This window comes from Rhagoletis pomonella, unplaced genomic scaffold, assembly GCF_013731165.1.
Source record: "Rhagoletis pomonella isolate Grant_MI unplaced genomic scaffold, Rhpom_1.0 Rhpom_scaffold_00007, whole genome shotgun sequence".
NCBI lineage: Eukaryota > Metazoa > Arthropoda > Insecta > Diptera > Tephritidae > Rhagoletis > Rhagoletis pomonella.
In genome coordinates, this window is record NW_023458561.1 from 31,851,288 (window position 1) to 31,876,113 (window position 24,826).

Consider the following 24,826-nt stretch of genomic DNA (forward strand, 5'->3'; position numbering starts at 1 on the left):
AAATTAAAACGGTTACTTTTTATGAAGCAGCATAAGTTCTGCAAGTAAACGATTCTGCCTACATCAGCATTTCAGCAGATTTCCAGTTGTGCACCAGCAAGTTGGCAACAATGTTGCAATAGTATTGTAAGTATTCTTATATTTAATTTCGCAACATATAACCAAAATATTAATTCAGATAGTACATATGAATGTATATAAAGATGGTTCATTAATTTATTTTGATGATTTTTGTGTAAGGATCAAATTTCCGTCCTTGATGCGTAAACGTCCTTGCTTAGCCATAGCTGCGGCTTCTGCTTTTGTGACAACAATTTTCTGTACTCTCATCCTTTTCTCATTAAATTTCATTTTGACAACCTTATCACCCGAATGCTCGGTCTCGGTCCCTGCGATCAATTTGTCTGTATCTGGTGTTGCCGATACAATAGCGGTCGATGTGATTCCTCTCCTTATTGTGGTCTTCCTTTGGTGTGCAGTTTTTGAACCTTTGCTGGTGGAAGCAATACTACCTTCGAAATTGTCGTTTTTCTGCTCTACTTTTACTTGATTTGTGGTAGATACACCAATATTTGCTGAGCTTCGATTAGCACCGACATTTCTAGGTGACTTTCGAGTGTTTTCTGCTATATTTTCTACATTGCCGCTTGGTAGTTTGCGTTTCATTGTTACATCTTTGTTTACAACTTCGTTTGCTACATTAATTTCGTCATTCACTTTAATTTTCTTACTAACTGGTTCATGGTCTTCGAGCATTTGGTTAAGTATCTCCGTATCGAACGCATTATCAAGTTCCTCTAATTTAAGGTATTCCACGTCATAATGTGATTCTTCTTCGGCAATCTCTGTTTTAGGTACTTCAACGGTTTGTTGGCTAACATCGGCTGCAACTTAAAGAGTAATTTAAAATTCAATACTGAGCGCAACATTGGCCTAAGATCCTCCTTACCTTCACCATCGTTGATTGTAGAAGGGAATTCATTGCCTGTGGGTATATTATCATAAATAAATCCCCCCATCGCTTCATCTAACTCTTCATCACTTCCCTTTTTCATCTCGCGTTGGTTTTTCCTTTCATCTTCGGCGTAAGCTGCTAGTTCTGAGGGGTGAGCTGTTTCTACATGACATTTTTTTTCATTATAAGTAAGGTAGATTAAATCGCAGAATTCACAAGCGAACGCGTCATTATTAGTATGTTCTTTAATATGGGCTGTTACTGATGCAACATCTTCGAAGCATTGTTGGCATAGGGGGCAAGTTAGTGTTATAGTTGCATGTACAGTACAATGCAAAACGAGTTCGTTGCATGTCTTGAATTGCTCTTGACATTCGTTGCATGAATACATAACAACGCTTTCATTATGAGTACGCATGTGGCGCGACAAGTGATGCGATAGCAAATATGATTTTGAACAAAATTTGCACGGAAACGGTCGCTCTCCTGCATGTGCTACCAGGTGACGAGCTAATTTAGAAGGTGTGCAGAAACTTTTATCACAGTATTGACAGTGATGTGGCTGTTCGGTGGAATGCACTACCTGAAAATTTAAATTAACCATTTACAACTAAACTGAAATAGCACATATTGCAATCTAAACTTGCCTCGTGACGTTCTAAACCTTGCTTAAAAGCGAATGCTTTAGAGCAAATTTTGCACTTGAATGGTCTGTTCTTACGATGGCGCTCAGTGTGCTTTTCCATATCATCCTTGGACAAGAATGTCTTCTCACAAAATACACAAAGAAATTTGGGTATGTCGGTATGTATTTTTTCATGTCTATGCAATAGTGCAGGTCTAGTGAAACCTCGATAACAAACTGTACACTTGTACTTGCGTTCGCCCGTATGTATTGGGGCATGCTTTTGAAGGTCATATTTGGAAAAGAACGAACGGTTGCAATCTGTACATGGAAAATGACGTTCACGTGTGTGGTTCACGACATGGATGTCACGTAGCTGCAACAAGGGAAATGTGCGCTCACAGTGAGGGCATGGGAAAACATTTGTTTGAACGGGAGCTGCATTCTTTATGGGATCTGGTTCGGGTTCATAGGGCTCATTTGGATCGAGTATTTCAGTAACAATAGAAACATTGCCATAATTGTCTTTCTTCAGCTGTGGGTGTTTAAGTCGTGGCTCCAGTTCTATATCAGCTTCCTTATTCAATATGCGTATGGAAGATTTGTTTAAAACTTTTGGTTTATTTTTTTGTTCTTTCACAGTTGAAGTATCTGGAGTAGTTAGAGTGATTTCTTTGAATGCCACATCGTTTGTGGTGAATTCAAGTTCTTCAGAAGCAATTAAACGTTGCACATCGTCTAAAGAAATTTCTTCGTTATTTTCTACTTTTGTTAGGAAACAAAAAGCTTCATCGCGATTCTCTTTTTTAAAACGCATTGGCATGGGCGGCTCCGGCAAATCGGCCGGATTGGAGTTAAGTATTTTTCTAGGCGTTGACATTGAAGTGTATGTTTTAACATTAACTGCCTTTGATCCGCCTACATTAGCACCGTATTTCAATGGCGACAGCTGTTCTTTACTAGCTGAAGGCAAAATATACACTTCTTGTACTATCGGTCCATCCTCTTTGTGCGGAGTGATTGGTTTTGGTAAAAGTTCCTTCGGTATAATTGGTTTTATTAAGGGGGCAGGCCATTCTCCAAGAAGTGGAACTTGGGTTAATAAATTTTCGGCCTTCTTACACATTTGTTTGAAGCGATAGCAATAATCAAATGTCAAACGGCATTTCAAACATACCGATGAAGGCATCCCATCATTTAGAAATACCTACAAAAATAAATAAGAAAAGAAAATATAAATGCAGTTATTTATTTTGGTTAAGAATTAGGCACTATTTACACTATTTTGAAATAACTTAACAATAATCTGATTTACATATACTAAGTTTATGCGTAGGCCAATTCATGAAATAATTTATCATCACTCATTGTAGTTGTAATGAAGCAGTGTTTGCATTATTCAACTTTCACAGGAGGTTAGCTGAATCAAAAGTTGAACGAAAGTTGGATGCCGATCAATTTCTTTGGAAGCGATTTGTTGAAAGGCCGTTTGCACTATTCAACTCTCGCATTCAACAAAAAGTTGAACAATGCAAACGCTGCTTAACATTGCAATTTTTTATATGCATTTTCTGTAGTAATTATACCAGGGAGCCTCTGTTACATCCCAGATGATCACATTCCAAAAGTGTAAAAAATGCAAGAGAATGCTTCCGGAGCCACATTTCCTGGATACAGTATCGTCCATTTTGGATAGCACAGGGTGATTGATATGTGTAAAAATAACGAATTTTGTTTACATGCATTTTTGTCATTGTATCACACTGCAAGTTCCATTTCTTGAGCTAACCTTAAAAAATGTTGCCAAGTGTCTTTTTTGGCAAAAAATAATACAATGCTTACACGAAAAAAAATCCATAAACTTTTCATCGTCTTTGATGCCTCAGCTTTTATTGATATTTAGACAAAGGCATTGAATATGTAAAATATGTATGAGAAGATTAAAAAAAAAAAACTAAATATCATGGCACATTGAACAGGTACATAATAGCACCAGAGCAAATCAGGCTGCGTATATTTTAATGTTCATTTTGTACTGTTCAAAAGGTAAACAAAATTTGACAATTTATAGTAAAATGTAAATAAAAATTACCCCACTTCGAATGAAAAAGTTAAACTGATTTGGATAGTTAATTATTTTTTTAATTATCACCCAAGAAAAAAAAAGTACAAGCTGCAGTCGGGGAGAAATGTTTTAAAAAGTGGGTGACCGGGGCCTTCTCCTAACTCAAGACAAATTCATATAAGGTGGTAGCAATTATGCAAAAAAAAAATGTTTATGTATGTATTTCGGTTTTCGGTCAAGCTGTCAAATCAGTAAAAGCAAAAACAGAAGACTTGTAATGCGAATGAAAGAGCAAGAAACCAGCTTGTCTAATAATACCACATAAATTCACCTTGACTTGACTTATCCCTTTTTAGCGCAAAAACACAAAAACGCAACACTGTTTCGGAAATTCCGATAACAATTCCATTTCATTGCAACAAAATGCGCGGCGTCTCGCCTCATGTGTATTTATCAGTTTTTTGCCTTCTTCCTAGCAAACAAGTGTAGTGTTGTTTTTAACGTTGGTTGATATTTTATGCAATTGATTGTTCGGCACGTTGCTTTTGTTTGTTGCTTTGAATTTACAGAGTAGTAGGAGCATTATTAGTATTAAACGTACTGACCTCTAGCAGCAGAGTAATCGCTAGCTACATACGGGCACGGTTTGTAAAGTGGTCTATCCATTTTGGGTAGAGAATTGTATTGTGAAAACTATTTTTCATTCGAATATGAATTAAATCTAAACGAATTTTAGACCACAACTGCTGCGCACTTACATACGAACTAGAAACTCTGTAAATATTTTTGGAGGTTTTTGTGTAGAGCGCATTACCTAGATTTCGGATCGAAATTCATAAATCATACCTGCAGAACAAAAACTACGCAGATTTTTCAATATTGATATACAAATGTATGTATGCATATGTATGCAAGAAGAGACTGATTAAAAGGGAAAACCTGCAATTGAAAACGAAATAACGTGATGACGGACGAATGCATTTCCATAAAGTACGACATTTGTGGAAAGGACAAAACAGGCATACTAATGATGGGTCGTGATAAGCTAGATGCACAACCAACGGGACGGGAGAAATGCGCGGGCGGAGAAAACAATTTGATTGGATCCAATGGAAACATTGACGATGCTAGTGCAGGGTAAATATTAATCGCTTGCGCGCACTGCCGTGCGCTGTGATAACTTAAACTCAATAATTATGATGCAAAATATTTCGATACACACACAAATAACGATATTGATAAAAACAAATGCAACGATTTGGTATTTTTAGTTGAGCTTATGCATGTATTATAATTTTATTTAGGTTAACTTTTTTCAGCTTACTTTGTACTGATAAGCTCAAACATTTTTGTGGTCTAACGGAGATATTTTGTTTTTCTTACTATAAAGATTGAACAAATATACCGCGTATATGCCCACTGAGCGTCATGCGAGCGAATACAACATGAATCATAAAAATCGAGGTCTTGCCTTAATTTTCAACCATGAATATTTCGATATTCCATCATTAAAACCGCGACAAGGTACAAACGTCGACTCTGAAAAGTTAGGAGCTGCTCTCAAAAAGCTTGATTTTCAGGTAGACATCTATAAAGATTGTAAATTGAGAGACATTCTCAAATATGTCGATAAAGGTATGCACATCTTTCTTATGTTACGATTTGTATTTATTAAAAATATTAAAATTTCAGCTGCTTCTCAGGATCACACCGATAACGATTGTATTGCCGTCGCCATACTATCACATGGGGAGCACGGCTACCTCTACGCCAAGGACGTTCAATATAAATTAGATACTATTTGGCACTACTTTAGCGCACATACTTGCCCTACTCTAGCGGGAAAGCCCAAATTATTTTTCATTCAAGCCTGTCAGGGCGACCATTTCGACCCTGGAGTACTCATGCGTAAGACTGAAACCGATGGCGAAACATCTATGAGCTATAAAATTCCTGTTCATGCCGATTTTCTTATTGCCTATTCAACCATACCGGGCTTCTATTCGTGGCGTAATACCACTAATGGTTCCTGGTTTATGCAGTCACTAGTGGATGAATTGAATGCTAATGGGAAAAAACACGATATTTTAACCTTGTTAACATTCGTCAATCAGCGTGTTGCAGTCGACTTTGAGTCTTGCGTGCCAGATTGTCCGATAATGCATCAGCAGAAACAAATTCCATGCATTACGACAATGTTGACTCGTATCTTGCGCTTTACCGACAAACCATCTAAAGGCGCTTAATTCAAAACATACCATTTGGGCACGTGGCACATATAGCAGGTGTCTGAAATTCTTTACACATTACAATCATCATTGCAAAAATATATGTACTACACGCGTATGCACGCATGGTACATTACATATATGTGGTAAAAGGAGTTGATAGATAATCATTAAGCAATCATTACATTGTACAACTGCGACAGAGTACACATTTTAGTGTGTATTTAAAGCTGAGACTGAACTGCTCCCCATTTTCATTGCTTTAATTTTGCCATTTAACTGAATTTAAATGTATTTTTGAAGACGTTACATTATAATCATAAGCGTATTTTTTTTCTAAAATAATGAATTAACTTGAATTAAAATAAGAAATTGTATTACATACATACATACATATTTAGTAGACTCTTTTTTGGTGGTGTGCGTCTTTGATTTTTCTCGGGGGGCTGTTTTGAATGAAATGTTTGAACTTAAAAGTTTCTTCAACTAGTTAAAAAACATATTTTGTGCATTGTGGCACTTAGTACGAAGTTGATGTGGCCGTTCGCCAAACTATCGGATCTAGGTAATCGGAAACAACTGATGTACATATATGATATGTATAGTAGTTATCTGCCTATGGCCTGCGCCCCATCAAAATTTCCTAAAGCTCTTGCCCGTGCTGCTACAACATCGGTATTGTAGCTGCACTTTGTCCGCAGTGAGCGAAGATTATTGTTCTTGACCGAGTTCCGCCAACAAGCTGTCAGTCCATAAACACCTACACGGACAACCCCCAAAAACAATAGGAATATCCACGCTTTTTAATGGTAAGTAGACCTATGTGTTCAATGAACAAATTTATAAATATAAGTGGATCTAAAATTTTATTCAAACTACTAGTTAATATTTGGCGCGGAATTGAGAATTGCCACATTTTTTCCTGTATATGCATTAAGCAGGGATCATAACAAATCTATTTAGGAAACAAACCAATTTCGCGGTTAGGCAATGTTCGAAATTTATCACAATCATTTTCCTTATGTTTATTGCAAGTAGATTACTTACCTCTATAGAGGCCACAGCCATTATTTCCACCGGCAGCGGGAATAAAGATTTAACCCGACTATCCTTTGCATATATGTTAGTGAGATCGTCGGTCCTTTGAGAAAGACAAAAGCGACAAATTGCTTTGGCTTTTAACTCTGCCGTCAGAGCTTCTCGCTGCTCCTCGTTGGTTGCCATCACTTTTGCACACTTTTAATAAGCACTTTTGTAATAAACCCACGAATTAAAAAAATTTTTGCAAAGTATTTGCAATTCAAAGAAATTTCTCAGAAAATTGGTTGGAATAGATTTCTTTTCATTCACAAAAATGGTGGATGTGGGCTTGGATGCAAAGTGTTGTCAAATGTGTCATTTCGACGAAACTTCGAATAACTTCGAAAGTGAGTACATACATACTTACATAAATATTTCGAAATTTCTCTCTGTATTTGATAAGAGCCTTATCGGGCATTTTATTATATTTGTTTAACCATAGATTATAACAAAAAATTCAAATAATTTTATGTAAAAATATGTTTGAAATATCCTAGTTTTGTTAACTTGTGAAGATTTTCTCATCTTCGAAAAGTCTCCATGAAACGAGCTACACCTGCCACTTCACTCATAGATGCCGCTGTGAACAGTAGGAACTGCTCAATGTCCGAATTGGGGAAGAGGCCATGGATAGAATTTTCAAATAAAGATGTTCGCTTTCGTTTCGAATAAACGCACGCATTTTTTAAATACCTATATGACCAGCAAATTTAGAATTTTTAAAACGTCTGTCGAAGGCAACTCGCCTTGGCGAGTCGTTTTCTTTTCGCTTCAGGCGATATTTGGAATAATTTTATTATTTTTCCTATTTTTTCAATCTTGTCTTTGGTACAAATTATACGCTTTTGGGAATTTTTGATAACCGTACCGCGCCTGTTGAGCAGGTCTTTAAGGGCCCTACACTCGCACTGATTTATCGGCCAACCGCTAGAAGTTGGTGGTAAATAAGCTGAGTGTAGGCAAGTTGGCCAATCTTCGTCAAGTTGACCGTCAGGTTGGAGAAAAATCAAAAACTTTTTATTTTTGAGGCAGATTGTCAACTTGTTGGTCTGTATGTAGACAAGTTGGCAACTTAAAATGCGATTTCATTTTTTAAAGGCGCATTAACGGTAACATGTGTTTTTCGGTTCCTTTCGCTAGTGAAAATGCGTATAATTTGTGAAAACGGGGACGGTAGCAATAACAAATACATAATAAAATTATAATTTAAAAAACTAAAACCTCCCTAATATAATTGCTATTGTCATCAGGTATGTAACTTGAGAATAGAAATCGCTGCATCTTTTAGGCGCATCAATAGTGCATAGTTACATCCCGAGATAATAAAAGGAAGGTAAAAATGAGAAGCATTACTTCTCCTTCTTCTTTATTGACGCTGTAACCGCCTAAGCGATTTTGGCCGAGTCCAAAACTGCACGCCAGTAATTTCTCTTCTGTGCTAACTGACGCCTCTCTATATAAATTAAAATTGTTGATGATAACTTAAATTTTAGCTCCATTTTCGATATTTGCAGTACACAAAAATAATAATAAATAGCGAAGAACAAGAACAAGAACTAGAGCTACCAAACGAATTACTAATGGCTGAATTTCTTTATTCATTCTGAACGTTTGGAATAAACTTTTTGTTTACTTATTCTTTAGAACGTTCCTGATGATATGTTAACGAATATTTCAAACACATTCTGTTTATTCCGGCTGTGAAATGAGATTATCTGGAATGTATAAAGAAACGCAGCCTATGTGTGGTGTGGAAACAGGGTAATTCACGAATTACTTAGCAATTACTTCGAGAACTAATTACGAAGCGTGGAAATATCGTATTAGGGCCTTTTAGAAATGTCAGTTATCAAAAATCATCTATCGATTATTTTTAGATCGAGTGGAAAATTTTCGACGCATCGAAGTAAAACATCGATATTTTTCGGACATTCCTACTTGCGACAGGGTTTATTTTTATAAAAAAAAACTCAAAGTATTGTAAAATTTTATACATAATGTACAACGGCGAATGCAGCATACTCATAAAAGATATTAAGCCGGGACTCAAGAATATCAACGTAATTTTTATCGTTTTAGAAATAGGAACTGCCACTGTAACCAAGGAAAATAGAGAGGTGCGAAATTTCAAAGTTGGAGACCATTCTGCTTGCATTAATGTTTCTATTTGGGATGAACCGGGAAAGCTTATAGCACCCGGCGATATTATTAAGCTGACGAAAGGATACGCTTCCATTTGGCGTCACTGCCTTACCCTGTATTCTGGCAAAAATGGCGAAGTTTATAAAATTGGAGAATTTTGTATGACATTTAATGAGCAAATAAACATGAGTGAACCGAAAAGGCCTGAACAATCACAGCAGCAGTCACAAGGACTGGGAGGAATAGTCGGCAATCCTCAACTAATGCCAAATACAAGTGGAGTTACAGGGCCTGTGGTTGGCTCCAATACAAGTAGCGTTCCGGCTTCTACACAGCAGGTACAGCAGCCAGGCAGTAATGGAAGTATTGTACCCACCGGTCAAGGAGTTCAACGAATTATTGGAGCAACTATAGGTGGAAGCATCCAGCAGTCGAGTGTAACAACAGCTACTAAAACTGTAAATCTACAACCCTTAGGACAGACGCAGCAGAAACAGCAGTTAAGTAGTGGATTAAGCGCCCAAGTATCTGTAAATACAACTGCAACAAGCTCAGTTCAACAATCCACGCAAGCAGTGACCACTGCTGGTTCTATTCCGCCATCACAAGCAACCAAGCCAAATCGCGGCGGACGTACTGGGGCGACACGATCAAGTAATCTCAAGAGTGAACGTAGATGAAGAAAGCATAAATGCGTAGGCGTAATGGACATCAAAGTAAATTAAAATACATCATGTTAATATAAATCTTTGAATTAGTTTTATTTCAATCCTAGATATGCTTATACAAAGCGGTTTAGATCAGGTTTGTTACAGCATTGTATAACATATTTCGGCATCGTGGTATTGTACAAGCCACATACCTTTTTTGGTCGAAGTAGATAAATTAATATGTGCAGCCTATACCAAATGTGCTGAACTTTTGGATCTTTGGGACTACAATCTTTGGCAAATCTATCATTAAAGTGCACGATGTCTATTCCGTCCTTTATGGCTTTTCTTAAGACGTTATTCGTGATAATGATGTTAAGATTATTGGCAAGAGCATCCACGCATATTCTCGTTAAATATTTATCTGAAATTAAGATATCAAAAAAGAAATACGGACAACGACACATTTGAGAGACCCGAAATGTACCTTTAACTTGGAAAATTAGTTTCGGTTCCTGCTTTCCTTTTGTCCACACAAATGCAGTTATGGAAATACGACTGTCATTTGATAATCTTACCTCCGTGGCTTTGTTTTCTTGCAATTCCTGTAGCCGCTTTTGTTCTAAAAGCTTAAGTTTCTGTTAAAATTCAGATAATGCAGATTCTAATTAAAGAACGCGTTTGAATTTAGAGCATATTTACGTCAGTTCGCTTTAGGTCGCTTACAATACGTCGAGTTGTGTATACAATACCGGACCAACTTTCTGGAAGAGTGCTTATTATTTGATTTGGAGAAGCCAACAGCAAAGGAGCGTCACGATCCTGAGTAAATAGAAACAAAAACAATCTAGCTTTATTTCACGTAGAGACCACGAAGAATAACGCCATATATTTATTACCAAATTGTTGACTGCGAAATCCTCTACTGCAACTGGTTCACCAAAATTATTTAAAAACATAACTCTTGTAAAATTAATAAGCATCCAAATAATTCAAACGAGCTCCAATATTTGTTTATTGTAGTCATGGAATATCCAACGGGTAACCACTGCTGTATTGTTAAACGATTACTCGATAAATAATCCGGTGATACCAAAGAACGTTATCTACGTTCTTTGGTGATACGTGATGGAATCAAACAAAAGCAGACAGTTTTATATGGCATGCAATAATTCATCGCACTGGTTTGTGTGTGTTACTGGACGTCTCCACGTGCTTTATAATCTCGCTTGCGTGACGGCGCATATTCCTACGATTCCTACGTTTAGGTGCAAATCAATTCAGGAGCTAATTTCACGAATTTTGGTTAAAATTGTTTGCATAAACACATTAGTTGCGTTCCAGATGCTTCACGATATTCACGAAATTCGTGATTTGCAGGAACAGCTGTTTTCTCCAGCAACTAATAGGTGCGTTCCAGATGCTTCACGATTTGCAGGTTTTTACAGGAAGTCGTTCCAGGTGACCACCTCCCATAAGGTTTATTAATTGAGAAAACAGCTGTTCCTGTAAATCGTGAATTTCGTGAATATCGTGAAGCATCTGGAGCGCAACTAATTTCATGAATTCAACTATAGAAGAAAGTTAACCATGAATTGCGACGTAATTTCATGAAATCGCGAAGTGCAATTTCAGCAACTCTTGATACTATGTTGACTGGGCATTTGAGAGCATACTTTTTCATTTGTAAACTGTCGCCAAATCAGAAGGTTCGAGCTTTGCAGGCTAAATTTGTATTTTCCACCAAAATAAACGATGTTGCTACTCTGAAGAATTCTGCGAAATGATAAAATACCTGTCAAACAACAAAAATTATAGTTGAAAGCATGCGAGAGCTCGCAAACCGTGAAGACAACCGGTTATATGCATGTTAAGCCCAATTTACATGATTCAGGAACTTGAATGCAATTCTTGTTCATTCTTTTTTCAGTTTCCAATTTGTTTTACGTGCGTAAATTTTATTGAATTCAAGTTTTCGGTGCTTTAAGTGAGAAAGAAGCAAAGGTCATAAGTACAGGAAGAAACATGATACGACTTGATGGTGCAGACCCATGTGTAAGCTCCTTATTTTCTCACCCCTCTCTTCAACAGAGAAACAGAATTGAATTAAATACTTGAACCATGTAAAAGCCGTCTTATATAAAAATGTTTGGATAATTTCCAAGTGGGTTTGACTATTGTGAACTATATTGAAAGGACCAGAGAACGTATATTTACGTTCTCAGAATGGACGTATTTTGTTTACTAATCTTTTGTGAACGTTGATTGGTAGTAAAAAGTTGAAATAAATAAAACTGCAAAATATGCGGATTTTGATTTTAATTGCTTTATTAGCACTTGTGCCAAGGAGCATTACCAAAAAGGCAAAAGACGGAGAGAAGCCTGAATGGGCTAAAAAGGATATACGCGACTTCACCGATGCCGATTTAGAAAGATTGCTGGATCAATGGGAGGTGAGCATAATTGGCCGACTATGCATTAATACAATTGCAACATGCACATGTTTGAATATCTTCTTAGGAAGACGAAGATCCTTTGGAACCTGATGAACTGCCCGAGCACCTTCGTCCACAACCAAGAATTGATCTATCCAATCTTGATAGTACCAATCCCGAGGAGTTGTTAAAAGCTTCTAAAAAGGGGCGTACGCTCATGACTTTTGTATCTGTAGGTGGTAAACCCACACGTGAAGAGGCCGATACAATAACAAAACTTTGGCAAACTAGCCTATGGAACAACCATATACAGGCGGAACGATATATGGTGGATGACGACCGTGCAATCTTTCTTTTCAAAGATGGGTCACAAGCTTGGGATGCAAAAGACTTCTTGGTGAAACAACCGCGTTGTAAAGGTGTTACAATTGAAAATAAGGAATACCCAGGCGCTTGGAGTAGTGAACATTCAAATGAGAAACAGGAATTGTAATGGCAACTCGTTGAATTTGCATTAAATCTGGAGTAAATAGTAACAAGTTCAAAAAGAGTAATTAATTCAGGTTATCAATGTAAGATACATCTATAAGTACATACTATGTATATTAATTATAATATTTTTGGATGGATTTGTATGTTATGAATTAAATACAATTTTGTATAATTTAGATTACATGGAACGGAAAATTTAATATATTTAAAATAGTATATCGAAAAAATATGAGCTTGTCTTAAGAGTTAAACATTGAAGGTCCCACCCAATGGCTCTACCAAATAACATGCATAAATAAGCAAGTCATAAGTAACAAATTTCAACCTAGGATTTCGTTTATAATTTTGATGATACTTCTTAATAAATCTATTGTGAATCGGTATTAAAAAAAATACTACAATTGCACGTTTTAATGACAGTTTCGACCCTTGCATTTGACCGATCTGCTGTTAGGTCTTGGATCTGTTATCATTTCGTTTTAGTTTTACATACCTACATATATTTGCTTTATTTTCTGAAACATACATTCCGGTTAAAATTTGTAGCAAATCAATTGCAATGCCAGTGGAAGCAAAAATAGGTCCATCGATTTTGAATGCTGATTTAGCTGACTTGGCACAGGAGTCGCAGAAGTTGTTAAATAATGGTGCCGATTACCTACACTTGGACGTAATGGATGGGCACTTTGTACCAAACCTTACTTTTGGTCACTCACTAGTAAAGTGTTTGCGGAATAAAATTAAGGTAAGTAAATTATACGTATGTATGAGTGTTGAAAATTATACTTGATTTCTAGCTAGATATTGCGTTTTTTTAGAAAGATTTTTTCGAGACTCACATGATGGTATCACGCCCACAGCAATGGATTGAACCTATGGCTGATGCAGGTGTAAACCTTTATACATTCCACATTGAACCAGTAATGAATGAAGTCTCAAATGTGTGCCGGAAAGTGCGCGAATCGGGAATGAAAGTCGGACTTGCGCTGAAACCGGGTACCGAAGTAGGAAGCATACACCAATCCATTGTACACAATTAGTTATACGGTAAAATGTGTTTATTTATTTCAGGTCGAAGTAGTTGAAAAGTATGTAGATATTGCAGATGTGGTACTGGTAATGACGGTCGAACCTGGCTTTGGTGGACAATCATTTATGGCAAATATGATGCCTAAAGTGGAGTGGCTGCGACAGCACTATCCAAATTTAGACATTGAAGTGGATGGCGGCGTTGGGCCGAAAACTATTGAAGCTTGTGCGAAGGTGATGAATACATGTTACGGTAATTACGTAAAACAATTTTAGTTACCTTTCAATATTTCAGGCTGGGGCCAATATGATTGTTTCTGGTACAGCTGTTATTCAAGCGCCTAATCAACACGATGTCATAAATTTACTAAGGAGCACGGTTCAAAAATATACGAATAGTACATGTACTCATGTGCACTGAAAGTTTACCTGGTTTCCTTGACTAATGGAGTTAGAAATATGTACCAAGTAAGAATGGATATATCATACCTACTGGGGAAATATGAAAAATTGAATGGGTGAACATTTTTTTTACTATTATGTACGATGTAGGGTCTACCTTGTGGACTAAAAAAATAAAGAAAAAAGAAACACAAATAAAGTAATATCTTAAAACGTAACAGCTTTTCTTTTTATGTGCATTGTTTTAAAACTCTCCGACAATGAAACTAATTAATGTTTTGTGCCATTTATTTATTTTCATTAACATTTATGTATATATATGTATATGCATTTTTTATTGGTATGTGGTATAGGTATGTACTTTTACAAATATACTTTTATGTGTGCATTTCCTTATCACTTTCAAATATGGTTGTATTTTTAGTCATATCTTAACAGTTACTTTCATTTCAGCTATGCATGTACATATGTATATTTTTATGGCCTTATTCATAAAAAATAAAGTAGGTGTAAAGAGCTTTATAAAATAACGTTTTCACATATTTTTCAGTTTATAAACCTTTTTTAAAGCAACTTTATTTTTTATGAATAAGGCCATTAATGTATATATTTTCACGTTGTAATAATGCAAACAAAAGCATTTGAAGCATTTTTTTGCATGCCACTTATTCCGACTTTTAGTGAAAAATATTTATACGAATGCAAATTGTGTATATATGTTATGCATTTATGTCTGTATGTATATTTTTTTGTCTCGTATTGGTAACTTTTTTATTTTTTGGTTTATGAAGAAGTAAGTATGTACATATGTACAAAAATAGGTTTTCAAATCGAATATCAATTTAAAATTTACTTCAAGCCTTCTTTAATTCCATCTTATTGTCTTTAGCTTGTTGGATTGACATTTAAGCAGCAAAGTCAAAAGGCTTTAGCAGTTAGCAGTTTTCTATTCGCCAACCACTTAACCAGTAGCGAACCGCACAGCAACTCGGCAAAGTGCGAAGCATGATCCTTGATTTAAATGACCACTAACGAACTAAGCAACTAAAATTTATAACTACATTTTATCACTTTTACTCGTCTCTGGTAGCAAACTTTGTTGTTGCTCTCTCATAGAAGTATTTTTGACAATCGAGCAGAGAACTGGCGAATCGACAGCGAATATTTGAAAATATTAAATTAAAAAAAGGGAAAATGTATCATAATTGCTAAAAAATCAGCTATAGAATAAAAAGCACGATGTATGGGACAAAAATACTAAGAAAGAGAAGATCTATATTGTCAAAACCTCTTATACTCTATGTAGATAGTTTTAAGATTATCATTTGAGTAAATTTGCTTAGAAAAATTTTCATTCCTTTTGAGTCAAGTTTTCTCAAGTGGCTTTTCGATTTTTTTATTTCATTGACCGACTTTGAAAGTTAATATGGTGTGCAATATTCGCACCAAAGATTTTGCGCTAATTTTATTTTTTTAACGAAAAAAAAATTGTATATGCAGGCTTTTACACTTTTTGAAATATTTCAGCAACCATTCATTCGGTCGATGAAATATAAAAAATCGAAAAGTCAACTTTGGGGGTGGCCCACTTGAGAAAACTTGACTCTTTATGTACATATGTACATACATATGTATGTCTGTATATATTAAATTTGGTGCAATTTTAACAAGTGCGGTTTATTCAGTTGCAACTTTGAATAACTTCATGTATACACCTACATGCTATTTTTTGGTACAAATTATTATTAAACTTTAGCAGTGTAATTCAGTGGGTAAACGAGAAAGTGAAAAATTTTGTCTTGAGGCGTATTGTAACGTGTTACTCCATCGATACAAAAACTAAGCGCTTACCACAAAAAAAACAAAAGTTTTTGCTGGGTACATACTTCCATTACTCAAAGTAACAAAAATTCACCATTTAATTTTTGTTTTAACTCCCAATCTTTCAATACTAAAATGTTATATAACTGTAATACCTATGGTTTGTGCAACTGTGAGAATTTACTTTAGTTTACTGGAAGCTTAAGTTTTTAAAAATAAAAAATTAGTTTAAACCTTTTTTTTATAACTATGTAGTACACCCTGAGCCCAAAGTATTTTTGGAAGGCAATTTGGAATTTTTCTTTTTTGTTTTGGCCGAACCATGTGGTCGCTTTTTTTAATGTTCCGTGACACCTATCTACATTCGGCAATAAAGAATTCTTTTAAAACAGTGCTACTGGAATAATAGAAATACTTCCTTAGCTTAACTTAAGGTCAATGAACTATGAAATAAACAAATGTCCCCTCTAGACAAGAACATCAATATACCATACTTTAAGATCCGACAGCAAATGCCGAAGATATGACGGAAAATGGAAAAAGGCGACCCCTACGCTCGGCAAAAAGAAAAACGAAATTGCCTTCGAATCGAAATACTTCCTTGGCAAAAACTTCTATAATTTTTGGCGAGGTATAATTTACTGACCTTTGAGTAAATAGCAGGATATTTTTTTTCGCTATGTGACGTGGTGGTGAAGGTATTTCCAAACCTCCCATCTTCTAATAGTTATAAGGAAACATATCACTAACTTAGAGTGAAAAGTTGCTGAGGCAAGAAAAATTAAAAATGACGTGAATTATTTATTTTGCTTCTGGCCGTTTCTATCATGATAAAAACATATAAAACTATAAACTATATATAAACTATATTTTTATCATGGTTTCTATTCCGCCGAACGAAAATTTACTTTACCTAAAGAAAAACGACAATTCAAAAGAATACAAAAAATTTTCACTGGTTCTAGTCTACAAATTCATAAGGATTTAAATAAAGAAAAATATTTTACGATTTTTTGCTTGTATTTTTTAGACCGCATTCTGTGCTAGATATTCTAATTTTCTGTGTTTGTTTCATTATTATTATTTTTTTTTTTGTGGGTAACGAGCTGTAGAATGTTCTTACATTGGCAAGTGGTCTCTTTGTGCCCTATAAAAGATGGCGATTTTTCCTATGCGTGAAATAATTTTAGACATCCAATGAATTTTAAGGTGATTTAGAATTTTTTTAATGTAAATAAGAAATGAAAACAAATACATATGTAAATATTTTAAGGTAACAAAGATTTCAATTTTAAATTTACCACTGAACAAAAAAAAGTTATATGTAAGAATATTTTTAAGATTTTCGGCGAGTTATAGAACAGCTTTTTTCATATCTCATTCATTAGCTTTAGTAACAGCTTGTAGCTTTAACTTTTGGCTTAAGAAAGCTATAGACGTAAACATTTCTATCATGGACATCGAACTCTAGCCCATCTTCGAAAAAATTATAAACTTGTAATAGTATGAGTCGTTTATTTTGAAAGTGGCATTAGTTACTTCATACCACTTGTGCTAATATTACCCTTTACTTATGACCAAATGCATCTACATATATGTAAATCGTTATATGTATCGTCATAAACTAATGAAAAAAAAACCTTTTTCATTTGGCTGATGAAATTTAACGTACATATAACCTGCGCGTTCAGATACAAGTAACCACAAGAGGTGTAAAGTTACTTATGAAACTTTCAAATTAAATGGTTCATATTGTAAATTCGTTTTGCTAAGATATATTCAAAATCTAGCCCGCTGACATTAGTAGACATGTTACTTGTGGTCCTCTAAAGGTTTAAATTATACAAAAATATATCTCGTCGGTTTAGAATCCCTGCAGTGAAAAATTATCAATTGTTAAAAATAACCAACTTATGGTTAGCTTTTTGATGGGATTTCTATAAACACGCACTTTTAATTGGCTATGACAAAAACAACTTAAAGTGTGTTGTAAAGTCATGCAGACCCAATCGGGATTTTTTTATTTACAAGTTTCTATTTAAATATTCTCATACAAAAAGTACTTTGAATACATCTTTTCTCCACTTCACCAATTCTTTTTCGAATTCAGGACAAATAAAATGAAGTTCGAAATTTTATATTATCATAAATGTAAACAAATATGCAAAAATAAAGGTAGATAAAAAATTAACAAAAAAATTGTATTGATATTTTATATCCAAAAGTAGTTAGTTACAATTTACAAGTTGCAAGTTAGTTGACATGCAGTGCAGAAGTATCCAGGTCAGTTAGCTTTTTTCGAACAAAATATACAGTCAATAGTTAGCACTAGTGTTCGCGTACACAGACTAAAGTTAGGTATAAGTACGGTGACCATTCGTACCGATTTTTGCGGGACAGTACCGATTTTGAGAAAATTGTCCCGCTGAATATTTTTTAAAAGCCGGGACGTGTAAGTGTCCCGATGTTTCATGTTTGTACCGATTAAGTCCCGATTTTCAATGTTTTCTTTATTCATTTAGTAAGACTCTCCATGTACTCTGGCCCAAAAACAATTTTTCGTACACTTTCGTTACCACAAAGGACATAAGATATAAGTGAGCCATAAACATAGCCGGCATCCTTATTAATAATATAATTAAATCAATCATAAAAAATAATACTAATACCCTAAAAAAAAAATCGGGGATATGAAAAACATAAGCTGTAGATATAACGGCGAAAATATAAATGCGGAAGAGAAATTTTTTTGTTTTGGCTTTGGCTATTCCCCTTTCGATTATTTAATGTTTATTACTTTTTATTTCAAACATTGTACAAAAATTACCAATATTCCACAAAGTTTGATAAAAATTTTGAACTTTTTAATTATATTTCTTAGAAACGTTCTGAGTATGCAGTTTTGTATCTTTTCAATTTAATGTGTAAATTTTAAGTAGCTAGGACTTACCGTTGGTATTTGGTAAATTTTGAGGAAGATATTGCGTATTTTCTCCATACAAAAAATTTTTGAACATAACGTGTATGGAAGAAAATGCGTGAACAAAAAATTGCCAAAAATCAACGGTAAGTCCAAGTTTATTCCAACTTGCACTTTACTAAAATTTAATGGGCTTCAAAATCTCATACTCAAAACAATTCTAGAAAATCTGATTAAAATGTTTCAAATTGTGATGAACACTTAATCAATTTCGTCGAATTTTTATAAATGTTCTACAAATTTCAAAATTTTGATTTACATGTTTTTTTACATTTAATTAATTTTTTTTCTCTTTGTTTTGTTTTTTTTTTTATATAAAACTGTATTAAGCCTTTTGATTCTAAAAACAAAATTAAATGTTCTGATCCGATGCTTTAGATATGTCCCGCTCACCGTAGGTACAAGCTAACGTCACTCCCTGCAGGGATGCAAAGATGCTAAGGCCATTTTATTCAAATATTTCACGAGAGACAAAAATCCGTATAAAATTAATAGTTCTGCTTTTTTATGCGATGTTAATATGTATACTTTCTCTTAGTGTAATGAAGAGCTAAAAAAAAAATAAAGAAAAAATATTTTTCGCCGATTTATATATCGTCATTATCATGCTTCAGGCAGGAATGTGCAAATTGATCAGTTTTGAGTTATTGGGTGAACTTGATTAACCTTTGGATGTTCTATGTTATATCAAAACCCAGAATACTACGCGTAAACGTAAAGCACATATTTTAAAATTTCAATTGCATAAATGTTGAGTTAAGTCTCGTAAAAAAGAACTTTCAAGCTTGATTTTCCTAAATTTTCATTTTTACACATTCGTGTTTCTGGCATATGTGCGACGATATGTTGTATATGAAATAAGAATTAAAAATTTAATAGGGGAAAAAATTGTAAATTTTTATATTTAAGCCTTTTCTTTCAAGCTACTAACGATGAAAATCGATGTATAAAAACAATAGTAAACAATAGTAAATGAAAATGTCAATAATTTTTTCCACGTGGCAGGAAATACTGTGACTCATACGCCATGTCGTACATTAGCGTACTCGTAAAAACTCGTACATGGCATATGAGTAACATTTTCGATGGTAAAGCTTAAATTTTTTTCATTCGGAATGTAAACTTAAAATTAAAATATTTTGGAAAAATTACCTGATCTAGAAAAATGGCATACAGATCCGTAATCTACGATCCCAAATTAAGTTTACGTTTCTCGAGGTTTTCTTTCATTTCATGTCATTTTAGCGTCCCTACTGTATTATTAAAAACTCACACAAAATTACACACTTCCACACACACTTCGAGTTTTTTAAGCATAGAAAATCAACTAAAATATACTTGTATTTGGGTAAGATTATTAATTGATTACTGCACACTGTTACACCACACAGTAGAATTTAGGGCATACAAAATATTTTCAGGCAGAACTTTGGGCATACCCCCGTAACAAACGATGGCACATCAATATTTTTACCAGTTTTGACTAATTTTCTTTGATTTATTTAAGATTCATTATTTTTATATAAAAGTATAGCTCCTTATCTAACAAATACCATATAAATCTAAATTGTTTAACTTTGTACAAAAATTATAAAATTTGCACAAACTTTTCATCCCAATTCCATTCATTTTAATTTTAATTTATAGAAAAATTTTTCGTGTGCAGTTTTATAGCTCATTATTCTAGTATAATAAAGTGCAAGTTTTACATTTCTAAAAAAGAAAGTAATTTTTTATATGGAAAAGAGTGCATAACACCGTCAGAAAAAAAATTATCAAAAATCAACGCGATTTTTTAGAATCTTAAAACTTGCACTTTATTATACTAGAATAATGAGCTATAAAGCTGCATACCACAAATTTTTCTAGAAATTAAAATTAAAATGAATGGAATTGGGATGAAAAGTTTCTGAAATTTTTACAATTTTTGTACAAAATCTGAATTTTAGATTTATATGGCATTTGTTAGATAAAGAGCCATACTTTTATATAAAAATAATGAACCTTAAAAAAATCAAAAGAAAAGTAGTCAAAACTGGTAAAAATATTGTTGAGCTATCGTTTGTCGCGGTATGTATCTAGCCTTTAAGTGAATAAGTTACCTTTTTATAGAAATCCAGGAATCAATTTTGTCCACCTAGCATGCTCCACACGACACACGGTGCGCATTATAGAAAACATTACGCTTTTGAATCGCCAATTTAATTTGTGGTTTGAAACGTGGTACCCGCTTTTTTGAGTAACATAAACGCAATGTGAAGATATCCTAATTTCCTAAAGTACATAATTTTCTTTCTTAAGAAAACATATCAACGGACATGCGTATCTATGAAAATATGTGGTAGGTATGTATGTACATACATATGTACGTTTTGTTTTTGTTGCTTCTAATTGGTATTCTAAATATACATCTGTATTATGTATGTATATGCTTATTGGTATGCGTTTTCCTATGTATGTATGTACATATTATACATATGTAGCATGCATTCAAGTATAAATTTTTATATGTATGTATGTATGTATGCAAAGTATAAAAGTAAAGCAGTTTTTCACATCATCAGAATGATCACATTGAGTTTTTCATTATTTTATTTTATAATTTAGCATTCAGTTTTTATGCTTAGTTTAATATATATATATATGTATATACTTACATGTGTATATATGTATTATTTGTTCACAAAATACAACTTTATAACATGTTTGCAAGTGTTTTTAACAAACTCAATCTCTAGTTTTTACGGATGTCATATTGGTTTTGTATGTTTTTTTATGATGATTCATGTGTTTTAATTTTATTTTTTTTTACTTTTGTGTTTGTTTTAAGTTAAATAAAGTTTTTGTAAATATGTACTACATGTGTACATACTATTTCTCATTAACTCAATTTTGCCGCGCTGTTAAGATTTTAAACATGCATTTTTGTAAGCTTAATCATATTGTACATGTATGTGTACATATGTACATTTAGTATGTACGGCATGAATTTCATACTTATGTACATATGTATGTATGTATTTACTATATCTGTATTTGGAATACTTTACTATATAAGTATATAATATGGCGCCAAAGGCGTTTTCAAAAATGATTGACTATAATTTCTAACATTTCATACAAACATATACAACTGATTTATGTCACTATATCTCAGCATGAGTATAAATATGTATGTATGCATATGCATGTATGTACAATGTACACATACACACATAAGCATTTGCTCATTTGTATACAAGTAGCTTTTTTAAGTGTATATGTTTAGTATAGCCAGTAGTATGTATGTATGTAATATGTAAGCTTCAAACTTGTATATGTATATATGTAGTATTTATTTATTGGCAATATTTTGAGTGTATGCCTTATGCATACACTTAATGACATTCATACATGCATACATCAATTCAGCACAGTTTTCATTCACGAAATTTTAACAAATACTATAGTTTTTTTTTCTTCTTTTATTTAACTAGTTATATATTATTTTCTACTCTATGAAGCACGGTGTCTTATGTACATATGTTTGTACCTATTGCATATATTGCATTATTTTCTCACACATTTCATTTAGTTAAACATTCAACATACTTATTAGTATTCTAGCGTCCGTTAAAATATTCATACATACATACGTGTGTATGTAGCTGACTGCATATGCCGAATGTATGCATAGTATATAGCTAGATAGTATATAGACGTATAATTGATTTATACATTTATATAGGTATGTATAGGTATGTATATGTATGTATATACTTATATGCTTATATGCAAATATAAATTCATCTATACAACACTTTGTTTGAAATCATAAAGCTGTGTGAATGTGCGTTTATATGCACATTCATCCTTACAAGTACATGTGTATGTATATACATAGATGTGCTCAAACATATACCGTTTAATTTATGCCAACGCGAACAATGGTTGTAATCGACCATTTTTGATTTGGAAGAATTTTTGGTCAGAACTTTTCTTTAATAAGATAACGAAAATCTGTCAAAGGAAAACAAAAACGTGACAAAATGTTTCCAAAGTTTAAAGTTTCGCCATTTCCCGGATTTTGCAATTTAATTTTTCTGTTAACAAAATGGTGGTGGTCTCGTAAAGTTGATATTTGGCGCTATATAAAAAAATATATATTTAAAAAATTAGGAAATGAAAAAGCACCAAATTCTAATACTTAAAAATCGTAATAACAAAAATGTATGCATATAAATATTTAGCTCATATTTTTTATACAATACCTCTGACCTTTCAGAATCCAAACTTTTCAGGAATTGTTTTTTTTAAGATGTGAATTTTTGAACTTTGAACTCTAATAAGGGCCGGTTGCTCAAAGCCTGGTTGGCACTAATCTTCGCTTATGCATATAACACGGTGTCGGCAACGTCAATAACAATGTTAACCGTTGAATAGTTTAATCCAAAATAAATTTAACTTTCAAAAATTTCAAAAATGTATATCTGTTAAAAAAATTGTTCTCAAAAATTCCAGTATCTGTTAAGATTAGTTGTAGGTGTTTTAAAAAAATGCTTAATACATGTTTGCCTTAAAATTTTTTTCATTTCAAAATTGTGTAGCTTTTCGAATTTTTTTATACATATATTTTTTCTTTTTTTTCAGCCCTAAAATCGCGAGTCCATAACCATTTGTGTTATTATAACAGTTTTGGAGAAGTTTTGGAGATATTCAAACAATAAACTTGCAAATTGTGAAATTTAAAATTTTGTATAACATTCAAAAAAAAGTTTAATGTTTTTTTTTTTTGTCAGAACTTCTTTTTATGATAAAAGAAAAGTTCTGACAAAAATTCATGCAAATAAAAAATGGTCGAGTTTGAACATAGGTCGATTTGACATGGATTAAGCTATACATATGGAAAGGTTCTAGAAATAACAATTGAGAAGTTATTTATGAGAAGCTTGTTCAAGGTAGATATACACGTGGATGTTGTTTTCTTTACTGTTGATGGGACCAGGAATATGTATATACATACATATTAAAAATATGATATTGAAGAAGCCGTAAAAGAGGCCCTTTTTGGGACCTGCCTTCTAGAATCTCATGAACGATGGTACCTTAGAACAATAACAACTACATTTTTGAGTGAAACTTATTGCGTTCGCTCAAAAAAAAAAAATCGATGTAAGTTTATTTTGACCAGACTAGGTGTCTTTTTTTATCTTTTTCGGGTCGCTGAACACGAATCTGAAGTCTGTTTTGCTCCATCACGTCAAGATTTCTAACATACGTTTCAATTTCATTGTGGAAGTCGCTGTCGGATTTATCATATCGACAGTGGTGTCGAGTGCGTTCCGGTTACGAATACAGCTTTTTCAGCCGAGTACCTTTCAAATGTTTGGAATTAATTAAATTAATTGAATAAACGAATATTTGCATACTTCTTTCATTAGTAAATCGCAACAAGATTGTTCATATTTAAATTTAACGAACTCGTTGATTCAAATTAATGTTGACAAAAATGCAACCGTGAGCCACAATCCTGCTTGCAAATTCTTACTGGCAAAAATTTTCCCAGCACGAATCTGCAACTTCCCCTCCAAATGAAATGTCAAAATTGTGCTCTCTCCTTGCAAGTTTTACTGGGTTTTTGGCTAAACGAACACGATTTGGTAACAATTGGTACCAACTTGTACAAATTTTTTGCATAGCGAACACTCCTAATATCAGTACAACCAAATACCTCAGATGGATAAAGAAAAGTGCAAGTCAAGATGATTTTTGGCTTGAAGCTTACTTAACCTGATGAAAGCTAGACAGCTGAGTAGATATGAATATATTTATATGTAAGTATGTGTATGTATATATGCCTGAACACATGTATGCGTGTACATAATTGTAAATTTATTGTCACTTGGAAAACTGACTGCATTATTCGCAGTAATTTCTAGTATA

General features: G+C 33.5%; 6 protein-coding genes across 8 annotated transcripts; 4 read left to right on the plus strand and 2 right to left on the minus strand.

Moving 5' to 3' along the window:
* Positions 1 to 173: 173 nt before the first annotated feature.
* On the minus strand, positions 174 to 7,120 carry LOC118742605. Of its 2 annotated transcripts, none has more exons than XM_036474810.1 (4): positions 6,921 to 7,120; positions 1,603 to 2,787; positions 950 to 1,538; positions 174 to 884 (listed from the first exon to the last, which is right to left on the minus strand). In XM_036474810.1, exons 1-4 carry the CDS (start codon positions 7,095 to 7,097, stop codon positions 217 to 219), a joined length of 2,619 nt encoding a protein of 872 aa, XP_036330703.1. In that variant the 5' UTR covers positions 7,098 to 7,120; the 3' UTR covers positions 174 to 216. The 2 variants fall into 2 exon arrangements, with proteins under 2 accessions (XP_036330703.1, XP_036330702.1); XM_036474809.1 differs by having other exon boundaries at positions 174 to 890.
* LOC118742607 (caspase-1) lies at positions 4,082 to 6,233 on the plus strand. The gene is made up of 4 exons (XM_036474816.1): positions 4,082 to 4,289; positions 4,382 to 4,782; positions 5,036 to 5,280; positions 5,338 to 6,233. The coding sequence occupies exons 2-4, from the start codon at positions 4,610 to 4,612 to the stop codon at positions 5,889 to 5,891; spliced, it is 972 nt and encodes a 323-aa protein (XP_036330709.1). The 5' UTR covers positions 4,082 to 4,289; positions 4,382 to 4,609; the 3' UTR covers positions 5,892 to 6,233.
* A 90-nt stretch (positions 7,121 to 7,210) lies between the features above and the next one.
* LOC118742608 (SOSS complex subunit B homolog) lies at positions 7,211 to 9,949 on the plus strand. 2 transcript variants are annotated; one of them, XM_036474818.1, is made up of 2 exons: positions 7,211 to 7,300; positions 9,033 to 9,843. In XM_036474818.1, exons 1-2 carry the CDS (start codon positions 7,228 to 7,230, stop codon positions 9,773 to 9,775), a joined length of 816 nt encoding a protein of 271 aa, XP_036330711.1. In that variant the 5' UTR covers positions 7,211 to 7,227; the 3' UTR covers positions 9,776 to 9,843. The 2 variants fall into 2 exon arrangements, with proteins under 2 accessions (XP_036330711.1, XP_036330710.1); XM_036474817.1 differs by lacking the exon at positions 7,211 to 7,300 and adding an exon at positions 9,871 to 9,949 and having other exon boundaries at positions 8,874 to 9,811.
* LOC118742610 lies at positions 9,832 to 11,095 on the minus strand. The gene is made up of 4 exons (XM_036474820.1): positions 10,645 to 11,095; positions 10,448 to 10,567; positions 10,233 to 10,383; positions 9,832 to 10,169 (listed from the first exon to the last, which is right to left on the minus strand). Exons 1-4 carry the CDS (start codon positions 10,726 to 10,728, stop codon positions 9,877 to 9,879), a joined length of 648 nt encoding a protein of 215 aa, XP_036330713.1. The 5' UTR covers positions 10,729 to 11,095; the 3' UTR covers positions 9,832 to 9,876.
* Positions 11,096 to 11,961: 866 nt separating this feature from the next.
* Positions 11,962 to 13,068, plus strand: LOC118742611 (LDLR chaperone boca). Its single transcript, XM_036474821.1, has 2 exons — positions 11,962 to 12,198; positions 12,266 to 13,068. The coding sequence occupies exons 1-2, from the start codon at positions 12,049 to 12,051 to the stop codon at positions 12,671 to 12,673; spliced, it is 558 nt and encodes a 185-aa protein (XP_036330714.1). The 5' UTR covers positions 11,962 to 12,048; the 3' UTR covers positions 12,674 to 13,068.
* Positions 13,069 to 13,107: 39 nt separating this feature from the next.
* On the plus strand, positions 13,108 to 14,321 carry LOC118742609 (ribulose-phosphate 3-epimerase). Its single transcript, XM_036474819.1, has 4 exons — positions 13,108 to 13,417; positions 13,491 to 13,676; positions 13,744 to 13,935; positions 13,997 to 14,321. Exons 1-4 carry the CDS (start codon positions 13,232 to 13,234, stop codon positions 14,120 to 14,122), a joined length of 690 nt encoding a protein of 229 aa, XP_036330712.1. The 5' UTR covers positions 13,108 to 13,231; the 3' UTR covers positions 14,123 to 14,321.
* The last annotated feature ends 10,505 nt before the right edge of the window (positions 14,322 to 24,826 follow it).